The following is a 24,090-nucleotide window of genomic DNA, read 5'->3' on the forward strand; positions in this document are numbered from 1 at the left end:
TAGTGTTGACATTCGAAGTCCCTCTCTCTGAACAGATGTTTACTCTGTGACTACCAACAGCAGCTTTAAGGCAGTTCTGAAGGTTAAAGGGGGTCCAACCTTTTACTCGCAAGGTGTACATAAGACTTAATGACTTACCTGGTTAAATAAAGGTTAAATAGAATAAATAAAAAGTCCCTAATAAAGTGGCCGGTGAGTGTACGATCAGACTGATTTATACCAGAGGAGTCGCCCCCTGCTGGACAGTAGAGAGAGCTCAGGTTTAAGATATTCCGGGTGCGTTTTATTCTACAGAAATCTGAAACTACAGAAGCCCTGAGCAGACAAACTCATATTTTTAGACTGGAGGTTGCCGCTTGGTTTAAATGTATGAAAAAAACAACAACATTCAAGAGTGAATAAAGGAACAAAAAACAGAGAGGGAGGAATAAAACCTGCTTCATAAACAGGGAGAGAGGTGTGTATGTGTGAATATGCATCATCAGTGTGTGTGAAGGAAATGTTGAATGATACTCTCACTTTTAAAACGAAGTGATGAACCATTTTTACATGAAGTTGATGCTTTAGTGTGTATTCTCTTATATTTCCCACTGGCCCTGAATGCATCCTAGTCTGTACGGAGACAGGAGCAGCGGCGGCTCCCGGCGGAGCGGAGCTGCAATTGGCCAGAGCAGAAAGAAGGGGGAGGGTTTTTCTCCCCCCCCTCGTCTTCCTTGCCTCACTACTGGTGCTCCTCTCCTCCTCCCCTCCTCGCCTCCTCTCCTTCTCCTCCCATCCTAGAGGACGGAGCGCTGCGGAGACAATAGGACGCAGAGCCGGAGGAGGCTGCAGGATGCTCGGCTCCACTCTGACCGTCTCTCTGCTGCTCGGAGGCTGCTCTCTTCTCAACGACTCCCGGCTCTCCTCGAGGCTCTCCTGGCCTTAGTATGCACTCAGACCCCGCGGTGTGTTCAGCTGCAGCCCGGGCTCACAGGGCGGAATCCACGGCCCCCCTATGGGAACCCACTGACGGGTGAGTACCGGAATAAACCATGGAATAAACCTGGCTTCATGTATCCTCACCCTCACCCTGACTCACCCTCACCACACTCATCCAATCACACAGCAAGACTGTTACTACCAGCAGGTGCTCCTCTGATTCATGTGTTCATCAGGCCCGTTCTGTAGCCTGCTCTTACTCTGTGTGTGTGTGTGTGTGTGTGTGTGTGTGTGTGTGTGTGTGTGTGTGTGTGCGCGCGCGTGCGTGTGCGCGCGTGTGTGTGTGTGTGTTATTTCATAAATCTCCACATGTCTCATCATTAGTATTTCAGACTGTGAACAGATTTCTGATCGTTGCAATTGGTGTTATTGATCACAACATCCTCCTGCACCATGCATCTGCAGCAGCTTCTGTGTGTGTGTGTGTGTGTGAGTGTGTGTGTGTGTGTGTGTGTGTGTGTGTGTGTGTGTGTGTGTGTGTTGCACTCAGTGACAGTGATCCTCCTGAGTGTGGGTGCAGTCTGAGGACACACTGCAGGTGGATCCAACATGACGTAGCCTCTCAGGAGGACAGGAGGGTATAGAGGCAGCATGTTTACATCCTCCTGCCCGTGACGCGTTCAGGGCTCACTGGGCCCTGTTATTTCAGCTCTGTGTGTGAGAACAGTGATGGAGTCTGTAATCTCATTTTGCAGAGGTCATGTAGGAGTGATGGTTTTTAATCTTATTCTGCTGTTACTGCTCTGAGCCGCTGTGGGAGGTTTCTGATCTAAGGAAGTTAAAGCTCCTTAATGGCATGTAAAGGCAGACACATCACACACACACACACACACACACACACACACACACACACACACACACACACAGGCAAAAACACACTCCAGCATGATGAGTCACAATGTGGGTCACAGTGACGCTGTGGTGTGTGTTTGCCTGCAGTGGCGTTGACTCCAGCTCGGCTCCTGATGTTAGAGTCAGTGAAATAAACGACAGCACTGATGTGACTGCAACATGAACCTGACGCTAACCAATCAAGATACAAACAGAGCTGTTTGGTGGAGGTGCAGCCTCATCATCTTAGTACACCACCTTCACACGGCAGCCATTTTCCTCTGACATCACACTCAGGGAGATTTAAAGCTATGATAACCACTGACTGCGTATAAAGATGGATGATGCGTCTCCTGCTTCCTATGTTGTACAAAAGTGAAGCAAAAATAGTCCCTTCCACAGGCGCCGACATATTGCACTTTCACAACCAGGGATGGTGCAGTAGGCCCCTCCCTCTAACAAACCCTCATTCACCTTGATGCTAAAGCGTCATGGCTCCCTCAGGTGGGTCAAGTCCACAGCCTCACAGATTCTTACGCAGTCTCATGGTTATGGTGCGTTCAATGACTCTTGTGTTAGTGTTTGTTACATTTTATCAATAATAATTCAAAGTGAACAGAAACATGAACACTGAGACATAAATCTGCATGATACAAACTAACTATGATGACTGAAACCATGTTTGACAAACATTTATTTGACCTGTGTTTGAGTTTACACTTTGACCCATGTCCCATCTGTTAACATGGAGGAGGCGGGGCTTATGATCTGTACTGTAGACAGTCAGCAGGGAGAGCTCTGAAGGTTTGGCTTCACTTTTAGGGAGCTGCCATGTTCTCTGTCTTTAAGGTCACAGATATAATGACATCAGGCCATAATCCAAGCTAAATCAAAACAGCAGCCAGTGTTAGCATTTAACCTCTTCCTAGCTAACATCACTGTCGTGCTTCGTCCTGTCGGGATAACCTCCTGCTCACGATACGTTATCCCTTACATACATCACGGGTTATCAGATGGTTTTACAGTTGATACCAAGCGGCAACTTCTGGCTGCAAGAATTTAAGGAAATGCAGAAGTGTTCAAAACTGCAGTTCACCGAGCGTCCACTTGAGGCTGGCTGCAGAAACAACATAAACCACTAATACCCCTTTTCGAACGAGGCAGTTTCAGGGCCGGTCCGGAGCCGGCGCTCAATTGAGAACCGTTTTTTTCGTGTTTCAACTAAGCTGGGAAAACCGGTTCCAGAGCGGCTCCAACTCTTTGCTGGTCTAGAACCGCGAACCGCTTATGTGAGGGGCGAGGGGTGGGGTTGCTGTGATCAAAAACACAGACCAAACCAAAGTGCAGATGACTGCCTGAGTTATTTCTGCGTGCAGTTTGAATGATGTTTATGAGGAGTAATACTTTCTAACAGTGGGGTCAGTGATCCCTGTCGCCTCGTACTTTGCTTACTTGAAGTAGAAGCACCGGTCGCTTCCGTTTTAGCAACTGTCGTACATCGCTGTGTGGAAGGAATGTTAACAAGTGATTGTTAAGAACTTACGTGAACACATTTTGTTGTTTTGATTTTCTATCAGGTGGATCAAACATCATGTGGTCTCATCTGGTTCAGCTATCAGGGAGGTGTTTTAAGTTTAAAGCATGTTTCACTAGCAAGGACCACGCCACACAAGGATATAAGTTGAACATTTAATGAATTAGTTGTGCGTGGTGTGCCCAGCAGAAGGAGACTCAGGATGGGGGTTCCGTCTCAGCGTTATCCTGCCGGAGCTGATCTTGACCCAGGTTGTACCTGGAAGTAGACAGGGCATAGAAGGAGCGAGCACGAGTTGAGTAGGAGAGGACAAGGAAATAGGTTAAGTGCAGTAGAGTAAGGTGAGGGAGGGTGGGTTGAAGAATCACGGACAAGCAGTTGGAGTAGGCTGGCTACGTTTAAGAAGGCTTGTCAGGTGATTGAGGGTGTGGTTTAGGCGTGGTCCTGCTCCCGAATCTAAGTTAACACCTTAACTTCATTTCATGTGAATCAGCTGACTGAAGGTGTTGCTCACAGCGGAGACGCTCAGCTGGGGGCTGCGGCTGAGTGACAGGTCTCCACGAGCGCTTTGTTTCTCCGCCGTCGGACTGATTCTGAGCCGGTTGCGCTCCTGGCTGACACCTGACCACGTTCACATGCTTATTTTTCTCAATAAGAAGGAGTAGACAGAAAACTGGACACTGAGTCTGAAATCTGATCCTGTTCAGTTGTCCTGTTGCAGTAAATCCACATGTTGTAGTCTGAGTCTTCACTCTATGACCATGTGTCCACAGAGATTATAAGCCTGCTCCTCACATTGATATTCAGTGTTTAACATTTTGAACACCTCAATATGATCTGTAGATATTTAATACTGTCAGTTATATGCATTGTGTGGTATACTGCCCCTCATTGGTACAAAGCTTTCTGCAGTGTCACTTTCTGTGGAGCCTGAGGCCATTGTGCGACAGTTTAAAGCGCAACGTTGACTTCTGTCCCAGCCTGCTCTGCTTTGCTCCGCTAGCAAGACACGTTGATCAGTCAAATCACAGCCTTTGAGGTTAGGATATCACATTTTATCATATCACGATTTTATCCCAAATGCAATTAAATCGTTCAGCCCTAGTTCACGTTGGTCGAAGAGATGGTATTACACACCCATTCAAAGAAGACGATCTTTACAGCAGAAATAAACATTACAGTCTGGTTCAAAAGACCAGTGTAGTCTGGATAGCTCATTTCTTGATCAGCACACACTGTACGGGGGGTGAATTTATTCATAACACAGCAGTTTCAAAGATATTAAGATTACAAGTCTTTCAATGAGAGGCACAGCTGACTTGATTGACAGGCGGGAACACTGTAGTTGTTGGCTAGGAGGCTCAAAGCCCGCCTCTTTACATCACACTAGCTCGACAACAGTTAGGTTGACTTCAGCATTTCCAATATGGCTGCCACTGACAATTGGCTTCAAAACAGGGCCTCTATGGTTGATGCTGGATTAGAGCTCCCCCTCTTCAGCATGACGTCAGAGGACGACAGCTGAAGAGAAGTTCAGGTTTAGTTTCCTCTGTCTGACCTCGCTGTAGGTCTTCTTTTTACTCTCTCTGATCTGAACAGGGTTCATGATGAGCGTCTTCTCTGCTCTCAAACACACTGAGGTGTTTTTGATAATCTGGATTATTATAAACTAGGAGTACTCTGAAGACGGCCTCTCGTTACTCCATGGCTGTCTCTGTGCAGTGTTCATGTGTGTCTTCAGTGTTGTTGTGCTGTTGTTTCTTCTTGGATGTGTCAGTTAAAGTGTGCTGAAGTGTAATGTGTACTGTTTTAATGGCTGTTCATTATCATCACATATTAATAATCCCTGCCATTTAGACACTGAGCTTCTCTCTCTCGTCATCCACTCAGGACTGACATTGACTTTACGAACGTTTGGAGCGTCTCATAGAAACACTCACACCGACATGTGAAGAGGTGCAACATGTTGAAGCTTCCACAGAGCAGTGTTTCTCTCAGAGAGATGCTGCACCTGAGACGGGGGGAGGGTGCTGAAATACATAACTCTATTTATAGAACGTGAAGACATCTATCTTAATCCTGTTAGCTCCTTCTCTTCACACACACAGCCCCGCCCCGCCTCCTGCTGTTTCTCTCTCCTGTGTCTGATCTTTCTTCAGTATTCAGCAGGTTTATAAAGACGTTCAGACAACATCCCACATCTTAGAATCTATCACTACACAGTTCATCATCACAACACGTCATGCAGGCGTGCACGAGGCGTGTTACTGACGCAGCGTTTCACAGCAACCTGAAACCAATCAATCTTTACCTTCACCAAATCACAACAAGAGTTATCTCAAGACTCTTTTACTAACAGAGCAGGTCTAGATCACTCTATGTTAAATTATGAACAGAGACCCAACACCAAGACAGGATCAGACTCAGTCTGACCCCACCTTAATCCACCATGAGCATTGCACCTCACAGTATTTAGCTAGTTACAGCGGAGAGGAAAAACTTCCTTTAACAGGCAGAAACCTTGAGCAGAACCAGACTCATGTTAGACAGACATCTGCCTCGACCGAGTTGGGTCTGGAAAGAGGGATAGAGGAGAATAAGAGAGAGAGGGAGCGGTGATAGTGATGAGAGGAGTAGTAGTAGCTGTTGCCGCTGGAGTCCAGTACGTCCGTATCAGCTGGAGTCTGGAACGTCCACAGCAGGAGGACGTCTACGGCAGCTCAGAGGAACCTACGAGACAAGGGAGCTCAGGGACTCCAGAAAGGTCTATGGTTAGTAACTTTAATGGGACAGGGAGAGTAAGTGATGAGGGGGTTGGGGGGAAGGGGGTGAGATAGGATCCCAGTCTGTCAGTGTGCCAGTTCCCCCGGCAGTCTGAGCCTATAGCAGCAAAACTAAAAGCTGGTCCAAGCCTGATCCAGCTCTAACTGTAAGCTTTGTCAAAAAGGAAAGTTTGAAGCCTACTCTTAAAAGTAGAGAGGGTGTCTGCCTCCCGGACCCTGACTGGTAGATGATTCCAAAGGAGAGGGGCCTGATAACTGAAGGTTCTACCTCCCATACTACTTTTAGAGACTTTAGGTACGACCAGAAGGCCTGCATGTTGGGAGCGTAGTGTTCTAGAGGGGTAATAGGGCAGTATGAGCTCTTTAAGATATGAAGGTGTCTGATCATTAAGAGCTTTGTGGGTCAAAAGAAGGATTTTAAATTCTAGTCTAGATTTTATGGGGAGTCAGTGTAGAGAAGCTAACACTGGAGAGATGTGCTCTCTCTTCCTGGTTCTAGTCAGTACTCCAGCTGCACCATTTTGAACTAGCTGAAGAGTCTTTAGAGACTTATTGGGGCAGCCTGATAAGAGGGAGTTACAGTAATCTAACCTGGAGGTAACAAATGCATGCATGGACTAGTTTTTCTGCGTCGCTCTGAGACTGGATGTGTCTCATTTTAGAAATATTGAGCAAGTGGTAAAAGGCTGACCTTGAATATCAGAACACCTGTGAGGCTCTGTGACCCGCCCAGGTAACGTCTGTGTGTGGAGAACATCACAGCACATCAGACCTCCTTCATGCTCACAGCAGTCGCTTCAGAATGACATCATGAGGTCATGTGATGATAACGTGAAGTTCACTGAAGGACAGACCAGCTGATCCATGAAGGGATGCTCTGAGGAGAACAAGAGCAACGTCAGGTGGAGGAGGAGTTAGCTTAGCATGAAGGATGAAGATGCTCCTCCTGACCTCAAGGACACACAAATGGTGGAGTGAACCTTTAAATCCTGATCGACCTGTTATTGAGAATGAAGGATTTCTAATTAGTGTCAGGTCAGAGGTCAGAGGTCAGAGGTCAGATACAGGAGCAGGTTTGTTCAGACCTTTAGTCCTAGCTGTGAACGGGTATGAGATGTGACACACTCTGGATTTATGTCAGTAGGTACTGCTGCTGCAGGGACCACCACTCTTTATCTATCCAAACACACACACACACACACACACACACACACACACTTACACACTCACACACTTTCTGGCGCTCTGCTTCTGAACAGTCGTTGTCATTGTGTCGCTCTCCCTCTGTTTCTCTCTCATTATTTTTCTCTCTGATGATCAAACACACAACAACACTTTGATCCTGTGTGTGTGTGTGTGTGTGTGTGTGTGTGTGTGTGTGTGTGTGCAGCAGTTAGTCACTTCAGATCATGCCGTGTTTTGTTCGAGAATCACAGAGCCTGTGTGGGCAAACATTTGAATGTGCAGGAAACAGGAGTGTGTGTTTTTGGCTCGTACATCAGAAAAAGCTCAGAGAGGAGACGGAGAGGATGAAGGTGATGTGGCTCTGATGGTTGGAGGTCAGTGTGGCTGAAGCAGAGTGTGTGTGTGCGTGTGTGTGTGTGCGTGCGTGTGTGTGCGAGCGTGCGTGCGTGCGTGCGTGCTTGCGTGCGTGCGCGTGTGTGTGTGATCAGCTCCTTGGCTCGCTGAATAGCCGCTGGTTGCATAATCAGTCTGGGATTATTTGGGCAGCCCCGGTCCCAGCTCTGATTCCACAGAGGGCTGGAGCTGGTGGCACAGTGTGTCAGAGAGAGAAAGGAGGAAGAGAAGGAGGAGGAAGAGTAGGGGGTGGGGTCTTGATTCATGGTTGGTTGAACGAAAGATGACGTGTTTGGTGTGTGTTTCCAGGACGCTGCGTTTGGGAAGCTGTGTGAGAGTGCAGGTGCTGGAGGAGGAGAGACGGGATGTTATGAAATGTTTGCTGCAGAGTCACAAACACATCCTCACATTCAGAGCGCGTCGTCACTGAGGAGGTAATCTGTGGAGGAGATCAGTGGTGACAGATATGATCGTGCAGTTATGCTGCTAATACTTAGGATGAAGAATACTAACTGCATTAAATAACAGAAGAAGAAGAAAACATTAGCGACAGTCGCTGTGATTTTCTCTGGTTCTGAATCTCACACTACTACACACGTATTTCAGAGACTGAGCATGACTGTAACATGTAAACACACACGCCACGCTGCGTCACAGAAACACCGACATAAAGGTCTAGACAGGTGCTGTCAGTGCACGCTACTAACAGCACCTCGTCCTGCTGCTGGTTAACGAGACTGACACACAAACGGGCTGTTAATGGGAGAGGTGTGTGTGTGTGTGTGTATGGGGGGGGTGATTATTTGAATCATTGTCGAATAGATGCCAATGATTATGGAATAGTATTTTGGCTTGAAATGCCCATCCCTACTAATAAGCAGCTAAAAACAAGCGGAAGGGGTTCAGACTGAAACCCAGTGCAGACGGACGTATGTGGCATCATACACCTTGTGTTAGCATTCAGCAGCTTCCTAGCTAACACAAAGGTTTGATGGTGTGATATATATGATAATGGTTGAATGTCTGTAAGCTTCTGTCTAACGGCTCTGATGAGTCATCAGACGAGCCGCTCCAGCCTCAATCACCAACTGATCAGTCAGAGCAGGAGGGCTCTGTCAGACTCCTCATGCTGATTCAAACTCCCGTTACCTTAAAATAGACTCCTCTGACACACATGGAAAAGATCTGCCATGTGAACCAGCATCCCCACAACGGATCAGGGTGCACCAAGATCTGCAGTGTGCCTTTGCTTAAACCAGGCAAAAGAAAACACAGAAACATGGTAGAGAGAGAAAGAGTGAGCAGAAAGAGGAAGAGTGAGCAGAAAGAGGAAGAGTGAGCAGAGAGGAAGAGTGAGCAGAAAGAGGAAGAGTGAGCAGAGAGGAAGAGTGAGCAGAAAGAGGAAGAGTGAGCAGAGAGAAGGAGTGAGCAGAGAGGAAGAGTGAGCAGAAAGAGGAAGAGTGAGCAGAGAGGAAGAGTGAGCAGAAAGAGGAAGAGTGAGCAGAGAGGAAGAGTGAGCAGAAAGAGGAAGAGTGAGCAGAGAGGAAGAGTGAGCAGAAAGAGGAAGAGTGAGCAGAAAGAGGAAGAGTGAGCAGAGAGGAAGAGTGAGCAGAAAGAGGAAGAGTGAGCAGATAGAAGAAGAGTGAGCCGAGAGAGGAAGAGGGAGCAGAGAGGAAGAGTGAGCAGATAGAAGAAGAGTGAGCAGAGAGAAGGAGTGAGCAGAGAGAAGGAGTGAGCAGAGAGAAGGAGTGAGCAGATAGAAGAAGAGTGAGCCGAGAGAAGGAGTGAGCAGAGAGAGGAAGAGGGAGCAGAGAGGAAGAGTGAGCAGATAGAAGAAGAGTGAGCAGAGAGAAGGAGTGAGCAGAGAGAGGAAGAGGAAGCAGAGAGGAGTGAGCAGAGAGAGGAAGAGTGAGCAGAGAGAGGAAGAATGAGCAGAGAGAGGAAGAGTGAGCAGAGAGAGGAAGAGTGAGCAGAGAGAGGAAGAGTGAGCAGAGAGAAGGAGTGAGCAGAGAGAAGGAGTGAGCAGATAGAAGGAGTGAGCAGATAGAAGAAGAGTGAGCAGAGAGAAGAAGAGTGAGCAGAGAGAAGGAGTGAGCAGAGAGAAGGAGTGAGCAGAGAGAAGGAGTGAGCAGAGAGAAGAAGAGTGAGCAGAGAGAAGGAGTGAGCAGAGAGAAGGAGTGAGCAGATAGAAGAAGAGTGAGCAGAGAGGAAGAGTGAGCAGAGAGAAGGAGTGAGCAGATAGAAGAAGAGTGAGCAGAGAGAAGGAGTGAGCAGATAGAAGAAGAGTGAGCAGAGAGAAGGAGTGAGCAGAGAGAAGAAGAGTGAGCAGAGAGAAGGAGTGAGCAGATAGAAGAAGAGTGAGCAGAGAGGAAGAGTGAGCAGAGAGAAGGAGTGAGCAGAGAGAAGAAGAGTGAGCAGATAGAACACACGCACACACACACACACACACACCTGACACACACACACACACACACACACACACACACTCGCACACACACACACACACACACACACACACACACACACACACACACACACACATCTCACCTGTAGTTTGGATGACATGCAGGGTACATGTGTAGTTTTATGACAGTGTCCACCACCAGTCAGAGTCAAACCCCACAGAGGATCCTGTCCACTCATTGGCTCGTTTCTCTCAGGGTGTCTGTGTGTGTGTGTGTGTGTGTGTGTGTGTGTGTCTGTGTGAAACACAGCTGGTTGTGTTCCATCTATTGTTAATAGTGAGTGTGTGTGACGCAGCAGACACACAGAGCAGACATTTATCCTGACCTGTGACTCACTCAGAGTCTCAAGCTGTTTCTATATTAACCCTGACACACACACACTCACACACTCACACACACGCACACACTCGCACACTGACTATCACACACACAGAGTGTGTGACGTCTGCTCTTGACGTCAGGGCAGAAATGACTCAGAGTGAAGTTCAGCTCCACAGTCTCACCTGCAGGAGTGACCAGAGTGTTCACTCACTGCAGATGAACGTCAGTGCATGAAATCATTTTACAGAATACTTCATACAACCTGAACTTTCATCACCTCGAGAACTGTCGTATTATCATGCTATCATTCAGCTAGTGCTAACGTGAGCTCCTGTGTACATCTGTTTAACTGATATTTGGAGGATAACAGGAAGACATCGTCACCAAGCAGCAACCTCAGGTGATTAGAAAAACAAAAACAATGCAGGAGTGACAAAACCTGCAGTTCCTCCAGTGTCCACTAGAGTGTGTCTCCTGTAGTTCCTCCAGTGTCCACTAGAGTGTGTCTCCTGTAGTTCCTCCAGTGTCCACTAGAGTGTGTCTCCTGCAGTTCCTCCAGTGTCCACTAGAGTGTGTCTCCTGCAGTGAGTCAGTCCCCATAGAGCTCCATGTTAAAATGTTACAGCAGAAATAAACATGTTTACAGCCTGGTCCAAAAACAGTTTGGGTCTCTTCAGCTCATTTTTCTCTTCATGACAACTGTACGGCTGAATTTATAAACAACTCACCTTACAGCAGGTTAAGGGTTAAAGTGAGGTAGGATTAGGGGCGTGGCCTCTTTGAGTGAGCGGACGGTGTGTTGTAGCTGTCTGCCTCAGCTTAAGTTTATCACCAAAGTTTATCAGTATCATGAACATAGTTTGAACACCATCTGTTGAGTCATGTCCACACTTGGCTTCATTCAAACGCAGTAGGTGGTGAGACTGGCTGACAGACAGACTGAGAACTTTATTTTACTGACAGAGACACATGTGTCTGTGTCAGTCAGTCAGCCACCCTGCAAAAACCTTTAAAGCAAAGGGTCCTGCTCATGATGGAGCGTGACTGTGTGCACCTGAGCACGCTGAGGACATGAACGCATGAGATCCAACACACTGAGAGGTGTGCCTCTGTTGTAAAGGATTTAAGAAGGCTTCATTAGCCGTCTGAAGAGTAACATCAGGGTGGACTGTGAGCCCTGACAGCTGCAGGCACACAAAGGACTCAATATGTCCCTGAAAGCATGATCAGATACATGAAGAGTTTAGAGCATGAAAGAGGAGCAGGTATCAAAGTAGGAACACAAGACATCACACACCTCTCACATCTTTATGTACTGAATGAATACACACATTTACAATCAGAAGGGATTTATAACTAAGTAAACACTGAGATCAAAACACAACAACAAAACAAGTACAGATCCTGACAAACATAACAGTCAAACCATAGACCTTTCTGGAGTCCCTGAGCTCCCTTGTCTCGTAGATTCCTCTGAGCTGCCGTAGACGTCCTCCTGCTGTGGACGTTCCAGACTCCAGCTGATACGGACGTACTGGACTCCAGCGGCAACAGCTACTACTACTCGTGTCATCACTATCACCGCTCCCTCTCTCTCTTATTCTCCTCTATCCCTCTTTCCAGACCCAACTCGGTCGAGGCAGATGTCTGTCTAACATGAGTCTGGTTCTGCTCGAGGTTTCTGCCTGTTAAAGGAAGTTTTTCCTCTCCACTGTAACTAGCTAAATACTGTGAGGTGTAATGCTCATGGTGGTTTAAGGTGGGGTCAGACTGAGTCTTATCCTGTCTTGGTGTTGGGTCTCTGTTCATAATTTGACATAGAGTGGTCTAGACCTGCTCTGTTTGTAAAAGAGTCTTCAGATAACATTTGTTGTGATTTGGCGCTATACAAATAAAGATTGATTGATTTAAAAAGCTGCAACCTGGTGTCCTGGTGATGAGTTAGAGACCCTTTAAAACACGGCTCTGCACAGGGCTGCAGGCTCAGCCCACAAGTAACAGCTGACTCTGTTTACAGATCTCCACCTCCCTCTTGTGTGTGTGTGTGTGTGTGTGTGTGTGTGTGTGTGTGTGTGTGTGTGTGTGCGTGTGCGCGTGTGTTTGTGTTGAGGGCTTTTATTTAAGGCAGTAAGAGAGACACAGTACATCCTCTCTGCTCTGCCATTTGTCACCTAGACCGACTCACCCTCCTCACCTGCTGGTGTCATCTTCCTGTCCACTTCACACACACACACACACACACACACACACACACACACACACACACACACACACACACACACACACACACATACATACACATACACACAGATAACACACACAGAAAACCCTCCCACAGAGAGCAGAGGCCTGTGGCGAGGATGACAAGGTACTAAAGCAGTGTGTGTGTGTGTGTGTGTGGGTGTGTGTGTGTGTGTGCGTGTGTGCGTGGTGTGTGTGTGCGTGCGTGTGGGAGGGGGGTGTGTGTGTGTGTGTGTGGGAGGGTGTGTGTGTGTGCGTGCGTGCGTGCGTGTGGGAGGGTGTGTGTACTTTAAATGTAGTGAAGCATGTTTTTATGCTATAGTCCTCGTCCCACAGACTGCAGGAAGAGGTTGACTTCAAGAGGACTCTGGAACTTTATAAGATTTATATAATATTATTATATATATTTATTTATATATATATATATTTATTTTTCTATATGTGTGTTTATTTGTGTTGCTGATAAAGACTGCTGTAAATATAACCACCTTCTAAATGTTGCTGTGGTTCTTGCGAGCATCGTCGGGGAGCAGAGTGTGCTTAGGGATTGAGGGAAGCTGCTCTCCAGCACCTTGGGTTATGTAATAATGTGTGTGTGTGTGTGTGTGTGTGTGTGTGTGTTTTTAGTGCCTATATTTCTTCTGTGTGTTCCTGGATGTATGAAGTGGGTCAGGACTTGGCAGGTCTCGCTGCTCAGGAAGAAAAAATCACTAAGAATAATCACACTGCAGCACGGAGAGGATTTGCTCGAAAGGACGGTTATTGGCTGGCTTTGTGTGTGTGTGTGTGTGTGTGTGTGTGTGTGTGTGTGTGTGTGTGTGTGTGTGTGACTCAGCTCACGGCCCTGGCATCCCCCTCAGCTAGTAGCATTAAGAATTACTTGCGCCTTCACAGCAGATAATTAGCATTTCCAGAGACGATCACGCTGCAGATCAGAGCAGACTGAGCTGCAACATGAACCACTGAGAGATCACACACACGCACACACAAACTTGCACACATGCACACACACGCACACACACGCACACACTCACACGCACACACATGATGCACACACATGAATGCACACACATGAACGCACAGCAGAGAGTGTCTTTTCTGTGTATAGATACTTCTGTCCTGTGTCAGTGTACTCTCATGTTTAATGATGGAACCATGTTTCCACTGCAGCAGCTTAGCCTCAGGGAACAGGAACCAGGAACATTTAGAGGTGCTCTGGTTGTAAATTCTCACCACGACGCTGCATCTCTCCAGTATATTAGTTCAGTGTGGTTTAGTGCATCACAAACAGACTTAGAGAACTTACAGAGCTGAAGGGCATATATCATCAGAATGCACAGAGCTCTGAGTCGGTGCTTGGTGAAAGAAAGGACAACCGTTTCCAGTATTGCTTAAATGAACGTGTTTATTGAACTAGTTCATATTTCTGTGAACTAAACTGCTCAGTTTACAGCTCATGAACAGGAACGGAAATGTCAACGTCGGTCACTCTGGAGGCAGAGAACGACTGCTCACACCGCCAGAGAACGACTGCTCACACCGCCAGAGAACGACTGCTCGCACCGCCAGAGAACGACTGCTCGCACCGCCAGAGAACGACTGCTCACACCGCCAGAGAACGACTGCTCACATCGCCAGACAACGACTGCTCGCACCGCCAGAGAACGACTGCTCACACCGCCAGAGAACGACTGCTCGCACCGCCAGAGAACGACTGCTCGCACCGCCAGAGAATGACTGCTCACACCGCCAGACAACGACTGCTCACACCGCCAGAGAACGACTGCTCGCACCGCCAGAGAACGACTGCTCGCACCGCCAGAGAACGACTGCTCGCACCGCCAGAGAACGACTGCTCACACCGCCAGAGAACGACTGCTCACACCGCCAGACAACGACTGCTCACACTGCCAGACAACGACTGCTCGCACCGCCAGAGAACGACTGCTCACACCGCCAGAGAACGACTGCTAGCACCGCCAGAGAACGACTGCTCACACCGCCAGAGAACGACTGCTCACACCGCCAGAGAACGACTGCTCACACCGCCAGACAACGACTGCTCACACCGCCAAATTCCACCAGATCCATGTTGGTCCGTCTCCGCTCCGTCACAGCACTGGATCTGATAGGTTTCTATTCTAGTCAATGTGTTAACTTCCACTGGATCCGCTCCGTTATGTTGCGGCTGTGTCTCTGATCGGCACGCCGGAGTCCTCTGGATCAGATACACAAGACTTCTATTTTTGCAGGATGCTGGAGCACGACGCATCAATCTCAACAGAGCAGATCAGGAGTCTAGTAATCCAGATGTAGTGAGCGTACCTGTGAAGCAGCTGTTTGAACACTTGAAGGAGTTTTATAAATGAATCAGGACAGACCCCAACATGCTGGTCCGGTTTCAGAGAGGTGTAGCTTTCAGAGAATGAGGACTAGTTCACTTTAGTTTCTTTACCCTCAGATGTTCTGTTTTAGGGGATGCTCCTCGTGTATTGGGACGTTAAAGTCGGATCCTTTATCCAAACATTCAGCTGACAGGTTGTAGAGTTAGATGTGTGTTTTCTAAGTTTTCATAGCTGCAGATTTTCTTGTCTTTTACTCTTAATACCTGTCTTTAATTCTACAGTAGAATACTGTTTGATTTTGTATCTTTCTCAGTTTTGGATCTTTCTTGGTTTTCAGCATTCTCTATTTCTCCTCTTTCTAACATGTGCGTAAAAAAAATTAAATAATGATTAACATCCGTAGCTTTTCAAGGTGTCATCGTTGTTGTGTATTCTACATGCAGAATGTGGTTTGGCGTTGTGTGGCTGAAATCTGTAAGGTCTTTCTGAAGACGTCATTGTCTGGATGGCAGCATATGTTGCTCCCAAACCTGTAGATATTGGTCAGCATTAATGGAGCCTTCACAGATGTGGAAGCCATGCCATGGACTCTTATGATCCCCATACCATCAGGGACGCTGGCTTTGAACTGTGAGCTGATAACAAGCCGGGTGGTCCCTCTCCTCTTTAGAGCGGTGGACACAGCGTCGAGGATTTCCAAAAAGAATGTCAGATTTTGATTCATCAGACCACAGGACAGTTCTCCACTTCCCCTCAGTCCATCTTAGACGGGCTCAGGTCCAGAGAAGTCTGAAGAAAAATGATCATTTGAAAAGAATCATATTTTAATAAAGGATTGAATGAGTTTAGAGAAAAGTGAAGTGAATGTCGGTCATTGTTTTTGTTCATTACAGCGCCCCCTACTTGTCAAATGTGCATCTACACACTAATCTAAAAAGTGTCCTCTCCTGTTTCTGCCCAGTCTCACCAGGTGTTAGCTGCTGCTGCTCTCACCCTACCTCAGCGCTCGCCACCAACTTTCTTCCTCTGGTCCGCCCCCTGAAATAGTCCCAACAATGAGTTCCTCTCCGCTGGTTTCTCGAGCCAACATGGACATCCTGGACGAGCTGCAGCTGATCGCAGCCCAGAATCTGGAGAGGCTGGAAGTCAACAAGTATTATGAGGTGATCCGAGAGCTAGGCAAAGGCACCTACGGAAAGGTGGACTTAGTCATCCACAAGATCCGAGGTGAGGTGAAGTGTGCACAGGAACACATTCAGCAAAGGTAAACCATGATTTCAAAAAGTTCATGATGTCTCTTTTACTCTGATCCCAAAGGCACAAAGATGGCACTAAAGTTCCTGAAGAAGAAAACAACCAAGCTGAAGTCATTCCTGCGGGAGTACAGCATCTCCCTCTACCTGTCGCCTTGCCCGTTCATCATCAACATGTTCGGCATCGCCTTTGAAACCGACGAGTACTACGTGTTTGCACAGGAGTACGCTCTGGCAGGAGACCTATTCGACATCATTCCCCCACAGGTTCTGTCTGATCTTTCATTCTGTTGTCTTCAAATGTGAACTTTGACATCTTTAAGGATCTTTGGGAGTTCAAGTTTACTGAAAATTTGATCGATGAGAGAGTTAGTTTGAAGATTTCTAAGTTTTGACATTTAAAAGAAAAGCCTGTCTTGACACAAAACTAACCCTCAAGACATTTTAACACCAGACTCAGAATGAGTTTATTGTAGGAGGTCAATGACACAAGATGCAACATTTATGTCAGCCACTTATTATACTGATTATACAAATCACCTTCATGACGATTGAGAAAGTTTGAGTTGAAGGTTTCCAAAGTAAAGTTAAATATAGTTCATTCCGCTGTAGTGCAGCCACTGTTTGGCTTACTGTGTACAGTGAAACTAAGACCCTCTGGAAACAGCCGAAATCAATCAATCAATCAATCAATCAATCAATCAATCAATCAATCAATCAATCAATCAATCAATCAATCAATCAATCAATCTTTATTTGTATAGCACCAAATCACAACAAACGTTATCTCCAGACTATTTTACAAACAGAGCAGGACTAGACCACTCTATGTTAAATTATGAACAGAGACCCAACACCAAGACAGGATAAGACTCAGTCTGACCCCACCTTAATCCACCATGAGCATTACACCTCACAGTATTTAGCTAGTTACAGCGGAGAGGACAAACTTCCTTTAACAGGCAGAAATCTCGAGCAGAACCAGACTCATGTTAGACAGACATCTGCCTCGACCGAGTTGGGTCTGGAAAGAGGGATAGAGGAGAATAAGAGAGAGAGGGAGCAGTGATAGTGATGAGACGAGTAGTAGTAGCTGTTGCCTCTGGAGTCCAGCACGTCAGTATCAGCTGGAGTCTGGAGCGTCCACAGCAGGAGGACGTCTACGGCAGCTCAGAGGAACCTACGAGACAAGGGAGCTCAGGGACTCCAGAAAGGTCTATGGTTAGTAACTTTAATGAGACAGGGAGAGTTAAAGTAAGTGATGAGGGGGTTGTGGGGAAGGGGGTGAGACAGGATCTCAGTGTGTCAGTTCCCCCGGCAGTCTAAGCCTATAGCAGCATAACTAAGAGCTGGTCCAAGCCTGATCCAGCTCTAACTATAAGCTTTATCAAAAAGGAAAGTTTGAAGCCTACTCTTAAAAGTAGAGAGGGTGTCTGCCTCCCGGACCCTGACTGGTAGATGATTCCAAAGGAGAGGGGCCTTCAGACCTTTATGTTAAACTGTGGTGAACCCCTGTGTCTGCAGGTGGGTCTTCCTGAGGCAGTGGCAAAGCGCTGCGTGCACCAAGTAGCCATTGCGCTGGACTACCTGCACTGTAAGAAGCTGGTCCACAGAGACATCAAGCCTGAGAACATCCTCATCTTTGACCGAGAGTGCCGCAAGGTCAAGCTTTCAGACTTCGGCATGACCCGCCGAGCCGGCTCACCTGTCAAAAGAGTAAGTAGACCACCTGTGTCTGTTTGCCTTTGGTGCTCTGATGTGTCCGCCCCCTGGTGACCTGTTTGTTTCTCTCTCCAGGTGAGTGGCACCATCCCCTACACGGCTCCTGAGCTCTGTGACGTGTCTCGCCACGAGGGTTTCTGCGTGGATTACAGCACTGACGTCTGGGCCTTCGGCGTGCTGCTCTTCTGCATGCTAACCGGAAACTTCCCCTGGGAGAAGGCTCTGCCATCCGACTCCTTCTACCAGGAGTTCATCCGCTGGCAGAAGAGGAGGACCAACACGGTGCCGTCCCAGTGGAGGCGCTTCACCGAGCAGGCGCTGCGCATGTTCCGCAGGCTGCTCTCCGTGGAGCAGGACCGCCGCTGCTCCGTGAAAGAGGTGTTTGGATACTTCAGCCATTCCTGGATGCTGGACGCTGAGAACAACAACAACCATGGAAACAGCAACAACCACACAAACACCAACAGCAACACCAACAGCAACACTGCAGGCGGGGAGAGAGTCACTGGTGGAGGGGGCGGGGGAGGAGGAGGGGTCCGGGGAGAGGTGGATGGCACTATCTCGTCATCGTCATCCGGAGAGGAAGAGGAGGAGCTCCTTGTGGAGAGGATGAAGCAGCAGACTTTATCTCCCCTGTCCCCCCTCTCCCCCCTCTCCCCCATGTCACCGGTGGGGATTGAGCGAGGGAGCGGAGGTGGAGCTAAAGGTGGGATGATGGAGCCAGGCGGCGGCCACCATTTTGTGTCTGTTTCCACCAACAGCTCCGTGTCTTCCACCAACAGCTACGACCGAATGCCGCGGGAGAACGGTTCTCCAGGTGGTCACATGCTGGTGGCCACGCCCATCGAAATCTGCGTCTGAGTGCGTCAGAACGCTAACGTCGTCACGGACTCACCTGTACACACTTTTATACCTCTCTTGAACCACACAGATGTGCATGCATGAGAAGAAACTCTGAGTAGTTATGGAGGAAGAGGAGCACACATGGAAGACTTTTGACAGGATTCATAGAACAAACATTCCTTCAGTCAGCTTCTGGTCCAAGAGAAGAACTCACACTCTGATTACAACGTCTGATGTTTGGGAAACCCAGGAAAAAAGAAAAGATTCTCCGTTTAGAGATTCTGTCACTAAAACATCCTGAAAGAAGACCAAAATGTTTTTCTTAAAGCAATACTTCCAGCAAAAAAAGCAAACAGTCACAGAAGTGTTAGCATGTTAGCGTGTTAGCTGTGTGACCTCTTCAGGACGGACCGTCGTTTCTGAAGGAAGCCAAGAGACAGAGGATTTGTATTTTTGACTAAAAGACTAAACCTGTTTGAGGACTAACCCTGTCAGATAAAAACAGTGGAGCCGTGGTTTTAAATGTTCCATGTGTAACTAATCTGTGAAAGTATAAGCGTGTGTGCTGTGGGTTTCTGTTTCTATAAATCCACAACCAACAGATGATTTTGTTTTGAGAAGTTTCGTATTTATTTGAATCTGAAAACACTATTTTTTCTATTGTTTTTTGTAAAACACGTTTCTTTGTTTGAGTTCCTCTTCATATCTTCTGTGTTTCAGACGTTTGGTTGACTGCTGTACATATCAGAGGAATATCCTGTCTGAGGTTTGTCCGCTAGTCTCAGACTGAATATTTACATTGTTCATTACGTCAGACCAGACTGAGAGGAAGCTAACGATGTCCACGTTCTTCAAACCTAACATATCTACTTCACTGGTGAAAGACTTTTTCTACAAACTCCTCAATCCTTTGATTCAACCTTTCTTTTTTTAAATTGTGTTTAAATTTCTTCTGTTGACTTAACGATTTTATGAAAAAGAACAAAAAAAGCTCTTAGCATTTTCAATTCAATCTCAAGAGAAAAAGAATATCTTAAAGTGTCACCTTTTTTTAAAACTGCATGACAAGTAGCTCAAACTTACGAAAAACTGAACCGGCTTCACGAAAAAAACACGAAAAAAGAAATGTGAAATGTTGTGATGTGGATTTTTTGCCGTAGCACAATTTCTTGCATAATGTCCCAGAGTGAATATCGGCGTCATGATCTCCTGAGACGTCCTAGGGCTAAAAATCTGAACCGTTCACCGCATTCACACAGCGACCGTTTCCTCTGACTCACTGTTGTGTAGCATTTCAACACTCTTCAAATGATCAGCAGAAGAAGAGTGAAATCTGGAGGAACATGGGGCCATGTTTGAAGTTTGATGACCTGTTAGCTGCGTCTTTGATAGCTATGTCAGTTTTCACTTCTCATTTCTCATTTTTTAGACATTTTGCTTTCGTTGATAGGACAGCTTGCGTGACGTGTGGGGAGAGATCGGGGGATGATGTGCACCAGCTCATGTCAGGCCCTTTGAATCGATCCTGTAACCAGTATAAAGAGGATTGCAGCCTCTGTACGGGTCTGACCACTTGATGAGAGCAGCTAGTTAAGCTAGGAAGTTTTCTCTGAGGTAGTAGTTCTACAGTGTGCTATTTTTGACCCTTTAGCTACTGAGAGGACAGGACGATGGATACAGCAGGAAAACTAGGAGAGAGAGTGGGGACTCACACGAGGTATAGGGCCACAGGTGGGAAACACATTTTGGCAGCCCACTTTAAACCTGCCCCTGCACATGGGGTCTAACCGCTACACTAAACCACAACCACTTTGAGTTAAAACAACACTTGATACTCATTAATGTTATATTTTCATTAAAACATCAAGACGTAGTAACGACTCCTATCACTACAATCAGCTTCTTTAAAGACAATAGCTAAGGTAAATATTCAGCTACTGAAGCTAACTAGCCCTTTGAACATCTTACACCACATAAGCCAATCCCTGCTAATGGTACGGCAACATACTGTAAATGCGGTAAGGTTAGCTTTTGTCACAGTTAGCTATTACTTCTTACTTTTTATTATATCTCTACATTCTAACTGATTAGCAACTGAATGATGGTCACTTAAAGTTAAATTAACTAACTGTATTTGATATCTTGCTAGCTACCTTAAGTTAACAGCTTAGGTTGAAACTAGCATCTTATAGCTAGCTGTACTTTATGATAGAAACGCCAAATGATAATTTCCTAGCTAACAGTTAGGGAGGTGAGGAAGAGACGTTGTCTAAGGATAGCTAACGGTTCTTAATATTTGTTATCAGATCCCTGCTTTTTGATTGATTAGCAACTAAGCCTCCATGAACAGAGACAATGTAGGGACATCAGGCCACATTTCAAGTTTAAACAACATATTGGATAACTTATTAGCTACTTTGGCATTAGCTAACACTAGCATTTAGCAACCTGTAGCTGACGGGACCTTTGATATTCTTACACAATGTAAGAGATGTCTTTATAACGGTATAAGAAGGTTGTTTTAAAGGAAGTAATAGATCAATATCACTTTTCTAAAATGATTAGCAGCTAAAGCTAAAATAAAAGTGAAAATCTGGTAAGACATGGGTCAACACTTGGAGTTAAAACAACATATTTGATAACACTGGCTACTTTTAGACAGAAGCTAACATTAGCATGGAGCAGCTTGTAGCTAACGGGAACATTAATATTTTTAATATTAGCTTCTGAACTGATTAGTAGCTAAAAACAGTGAAAAGGAACGTCAGGCTAACAACACTTAAATCACTCATCAAGCTACCTGTAGACAAAGCTAAGGCTAGGGTTTAGCCTCATGTAGCTTCTGGCACCAAGTTAACAGAGTCAACACATTTCTAGCTTACTGCATGGTAATCTACTAAATGGTTGATGCTAATGCTAGCTGAATGCAGTTGAAGCTTTATTTAATTGCTATGCTAACGCTGGCTATTGTCCTGACATATCCTCGTTGTTCCTCCAGATTTCCTTTCCCTGATCAACACAGAAGCAGTGAGTTTACATCAGTGTGTCAGATTCAGGCCTGTCCGTGATTCTGCAGACTTCGCTCTGAGCATGACACCAGAGGAAAACAGCTGCTGTGTGAACACGGTGAATAATTAGTTTCTATTCAGTGTATTGTATTTGTATTGCTATTAGCGTTGTGTACATTTTGCCACATTCAAGAACAAAAAAAAGCAAAGCATGAGGACAGAGAATGAGATGTAGGGAATTAAATTCTATCATTTAGGACAGGTTTTTGCTTCTAAACTGCCACTTTTAGTGAAGTATTGTGGCTTAAATGTTTTTTACAAGTTTGAATTAACTGCAAAAAGTAATCTGTTCCTTTCTTTAACTCGTTCTGAATATTTCCTGAATAATTTGAAGAAAAAAAAGCATTGGATCACGCACAGGAATGAGCGTTTAGTGACATAAATCTGCATGAACTCGTGTGTGCTGAGGCTCTGTTGTGTAAAATCCTGTTTCTCCTGTCACAAGCTGTAGTTCTCTGTAGATGTCGTGTAGCTGCACACAACATGTTTCTTTCTCCTGTGAGAGTCCCACGAGGCTGAGCGAGGATCAGCTGGACCCCGCTCTGCTCCTACAGACACCGTTTGGATCACGCTCAGACTGCTGCTCCTGGATCAGCCAGTGAGGATGATAATGACCACATCTTGTGACCATCTCTGACCTCATCAGCAGCTCCTGACTCACAACAAAGGACTCATACACACTGTCAACGTGCTGTTCTCCGTCCGCCAGCTGCAAGCCAGCATTTACCCTGTGTGTGTGTGTGACTGTGTGTGTGTGTGTGTGTGTGTGTGTGTGTGTGTGTGTGTGGAGGGGCTTTCACATGATGTATGACGAGCCTGTTCATTACCTCATCATGCAAACCACCCGTCTGCACATGAATCTAAACCTAACTGACCCTAACTTTCATCCACTCTGATTCAAAGTTATAAGAGAGGTCTGAATGAAACTGCAGGATGACGAGTGACGCTCCTGCCTTTGTGTGGAAAAAACACCCAGAATGATGACATGAGGACAAACGTGTAACTCTGTTTTATGAAATGCAAACATGATGACTTGATCGCGAAAAAACGCTGCAGGAATGATGTTCTCATTTCAGGGTTTCAGCAGGTTTTATTTTGCAGCTTGAAAACTGAGTTAGACCTTTATGGATGCAGTTTTAGACAAATGTCACTGATTAAGTGGCTCAAAAAGAAAAAAGCAGAGTCCACTGATGAGGGATAGAAATCATTTCAGTTTCTTCTGTCCGGAAGAGGCTTATTAGCCGCTAAAAGAGGAAAATCTGAGAGGCCAAGCAGACAGTGACATGTTTTAAAAGCTTTTCCCCGTCTACGTTAAAATCACCTATTCTGATAAAACAGTGTTATACTGTTAGATAAAACATACTCTGGGGAGCTGGTTGGATCAAAAAGACTCCTTCTTTCCCACCAACGAGTGTGTCCAATCGTCTCGTGTAGAAGAAATGATTTTAAATTCAGCAAGAAAATGAGACCATCGATTTTAACACAAGACAAAAACTATGAGCTCTGATTGCAGACATGGGGAGGCAGGTTTGAATCATCGTGCTCTGTTATCAAGTGAGCGAAATAGAAGTCTTATTAGTTTGAGGAGACAAACCACGTTGTGCCAGAGTTGCTGAATTGATAAACTAACAGTATGGATTTGTTTTCAGTGTGATCAAAGCTCATTTTCCCAATAACCAATAACCCAGCTCTGACGTGTTGTTCTGCAGCTCCGTGTCTCTCTGTCCACTCACACGCCTCACAGCCTTGTTCATGACCTCTGTGGAGTTTTAGTGAGTAGATGATCACAGCACTAGAACTCGTATCCGGTTCTGTCTTTGCAATACAACTGTCTTCCTGTAAACTCAGATTAAGTCAATAAAATGAGAACTCTTGTTGAAGTGAGGTTTGGGCCTTTTTTTTTTGTTTAACATTATTTTTCCCCACAGGAGTGAGAGCTCGTCTCATTTCAGGAGCTATGACACATTTCTGTGTTGAGTTTGCATAAAAGGATTCAGATTGTCAGTGTTTACGTAAATATATATATATATATATATATATATATATATATATATATATATATATATGTACACTACCAGTCAAAAGTTTGTAAACACCTTCTCATTCAAGGGTTTGTATTTATTTTAAT

General features: G+C 46.0%; 1 protein-coding gene across 3 annotated transcripts; it reads left to right on the top strand.

The window, feature by feature from the left end:
• The first annotated feature begins 604 nt into the window (after nt 1-604).
• On the top strand, nt 605-23,846 carry bsk146 (brain specific kinase 146). 3 transcript variants are annotated; one of them, XR_004634637.1, is made up of 6 exons: nt 626-1,012; nt 16,038-16,303; nt 16,394-16,596; nt 17,854-18,045; nt 18,127-22,020; nt 22,408-23,846. XR_004634637.1 is itself a non-coding variant. In XM_034707133.1 (5 exons), exons 2-5 carry the CDS (start codon nt 16,132-16,134, stop codon nt 18,910-18,912), a joined length of 1,353 nt encoding a protein of 450 aa, XP_034563024.1. In that variant the 5' UTR covers nt 605-1,012; nt 16,038-16,131; the 3' UTR covers nt 18,913-23,846. The 3 variants fall into 3 exon arrangements, 1 of the variants encoding a protein (XP_034563024.1); XR_004634636.1 differs by having other exon boundaries at nt 18,127-20,625; nt 21,893-23,846; XM_034707133.1 differs by having other exon boundaries at nt 605-1,012; nt 18,127-23,846.
• Nucleotides 23,847-24,090: the final 244 nt, after the last annotated feature.

This window comes from Notolabrus celidotus, chromosome 18 (assembly GCF_009762535.1).
Source record: "Notolabrus celidotus isolate fNotCel1 chromosome 18, fNotCel1.pri, whole genome shotgun sequence".
Taxonomy (NCBI): Eukaryota; Metazoa; Chordata; class Actinopteri; order Labriformes; family Labridae; genus Notolabrus; species Notolabrus celidotus.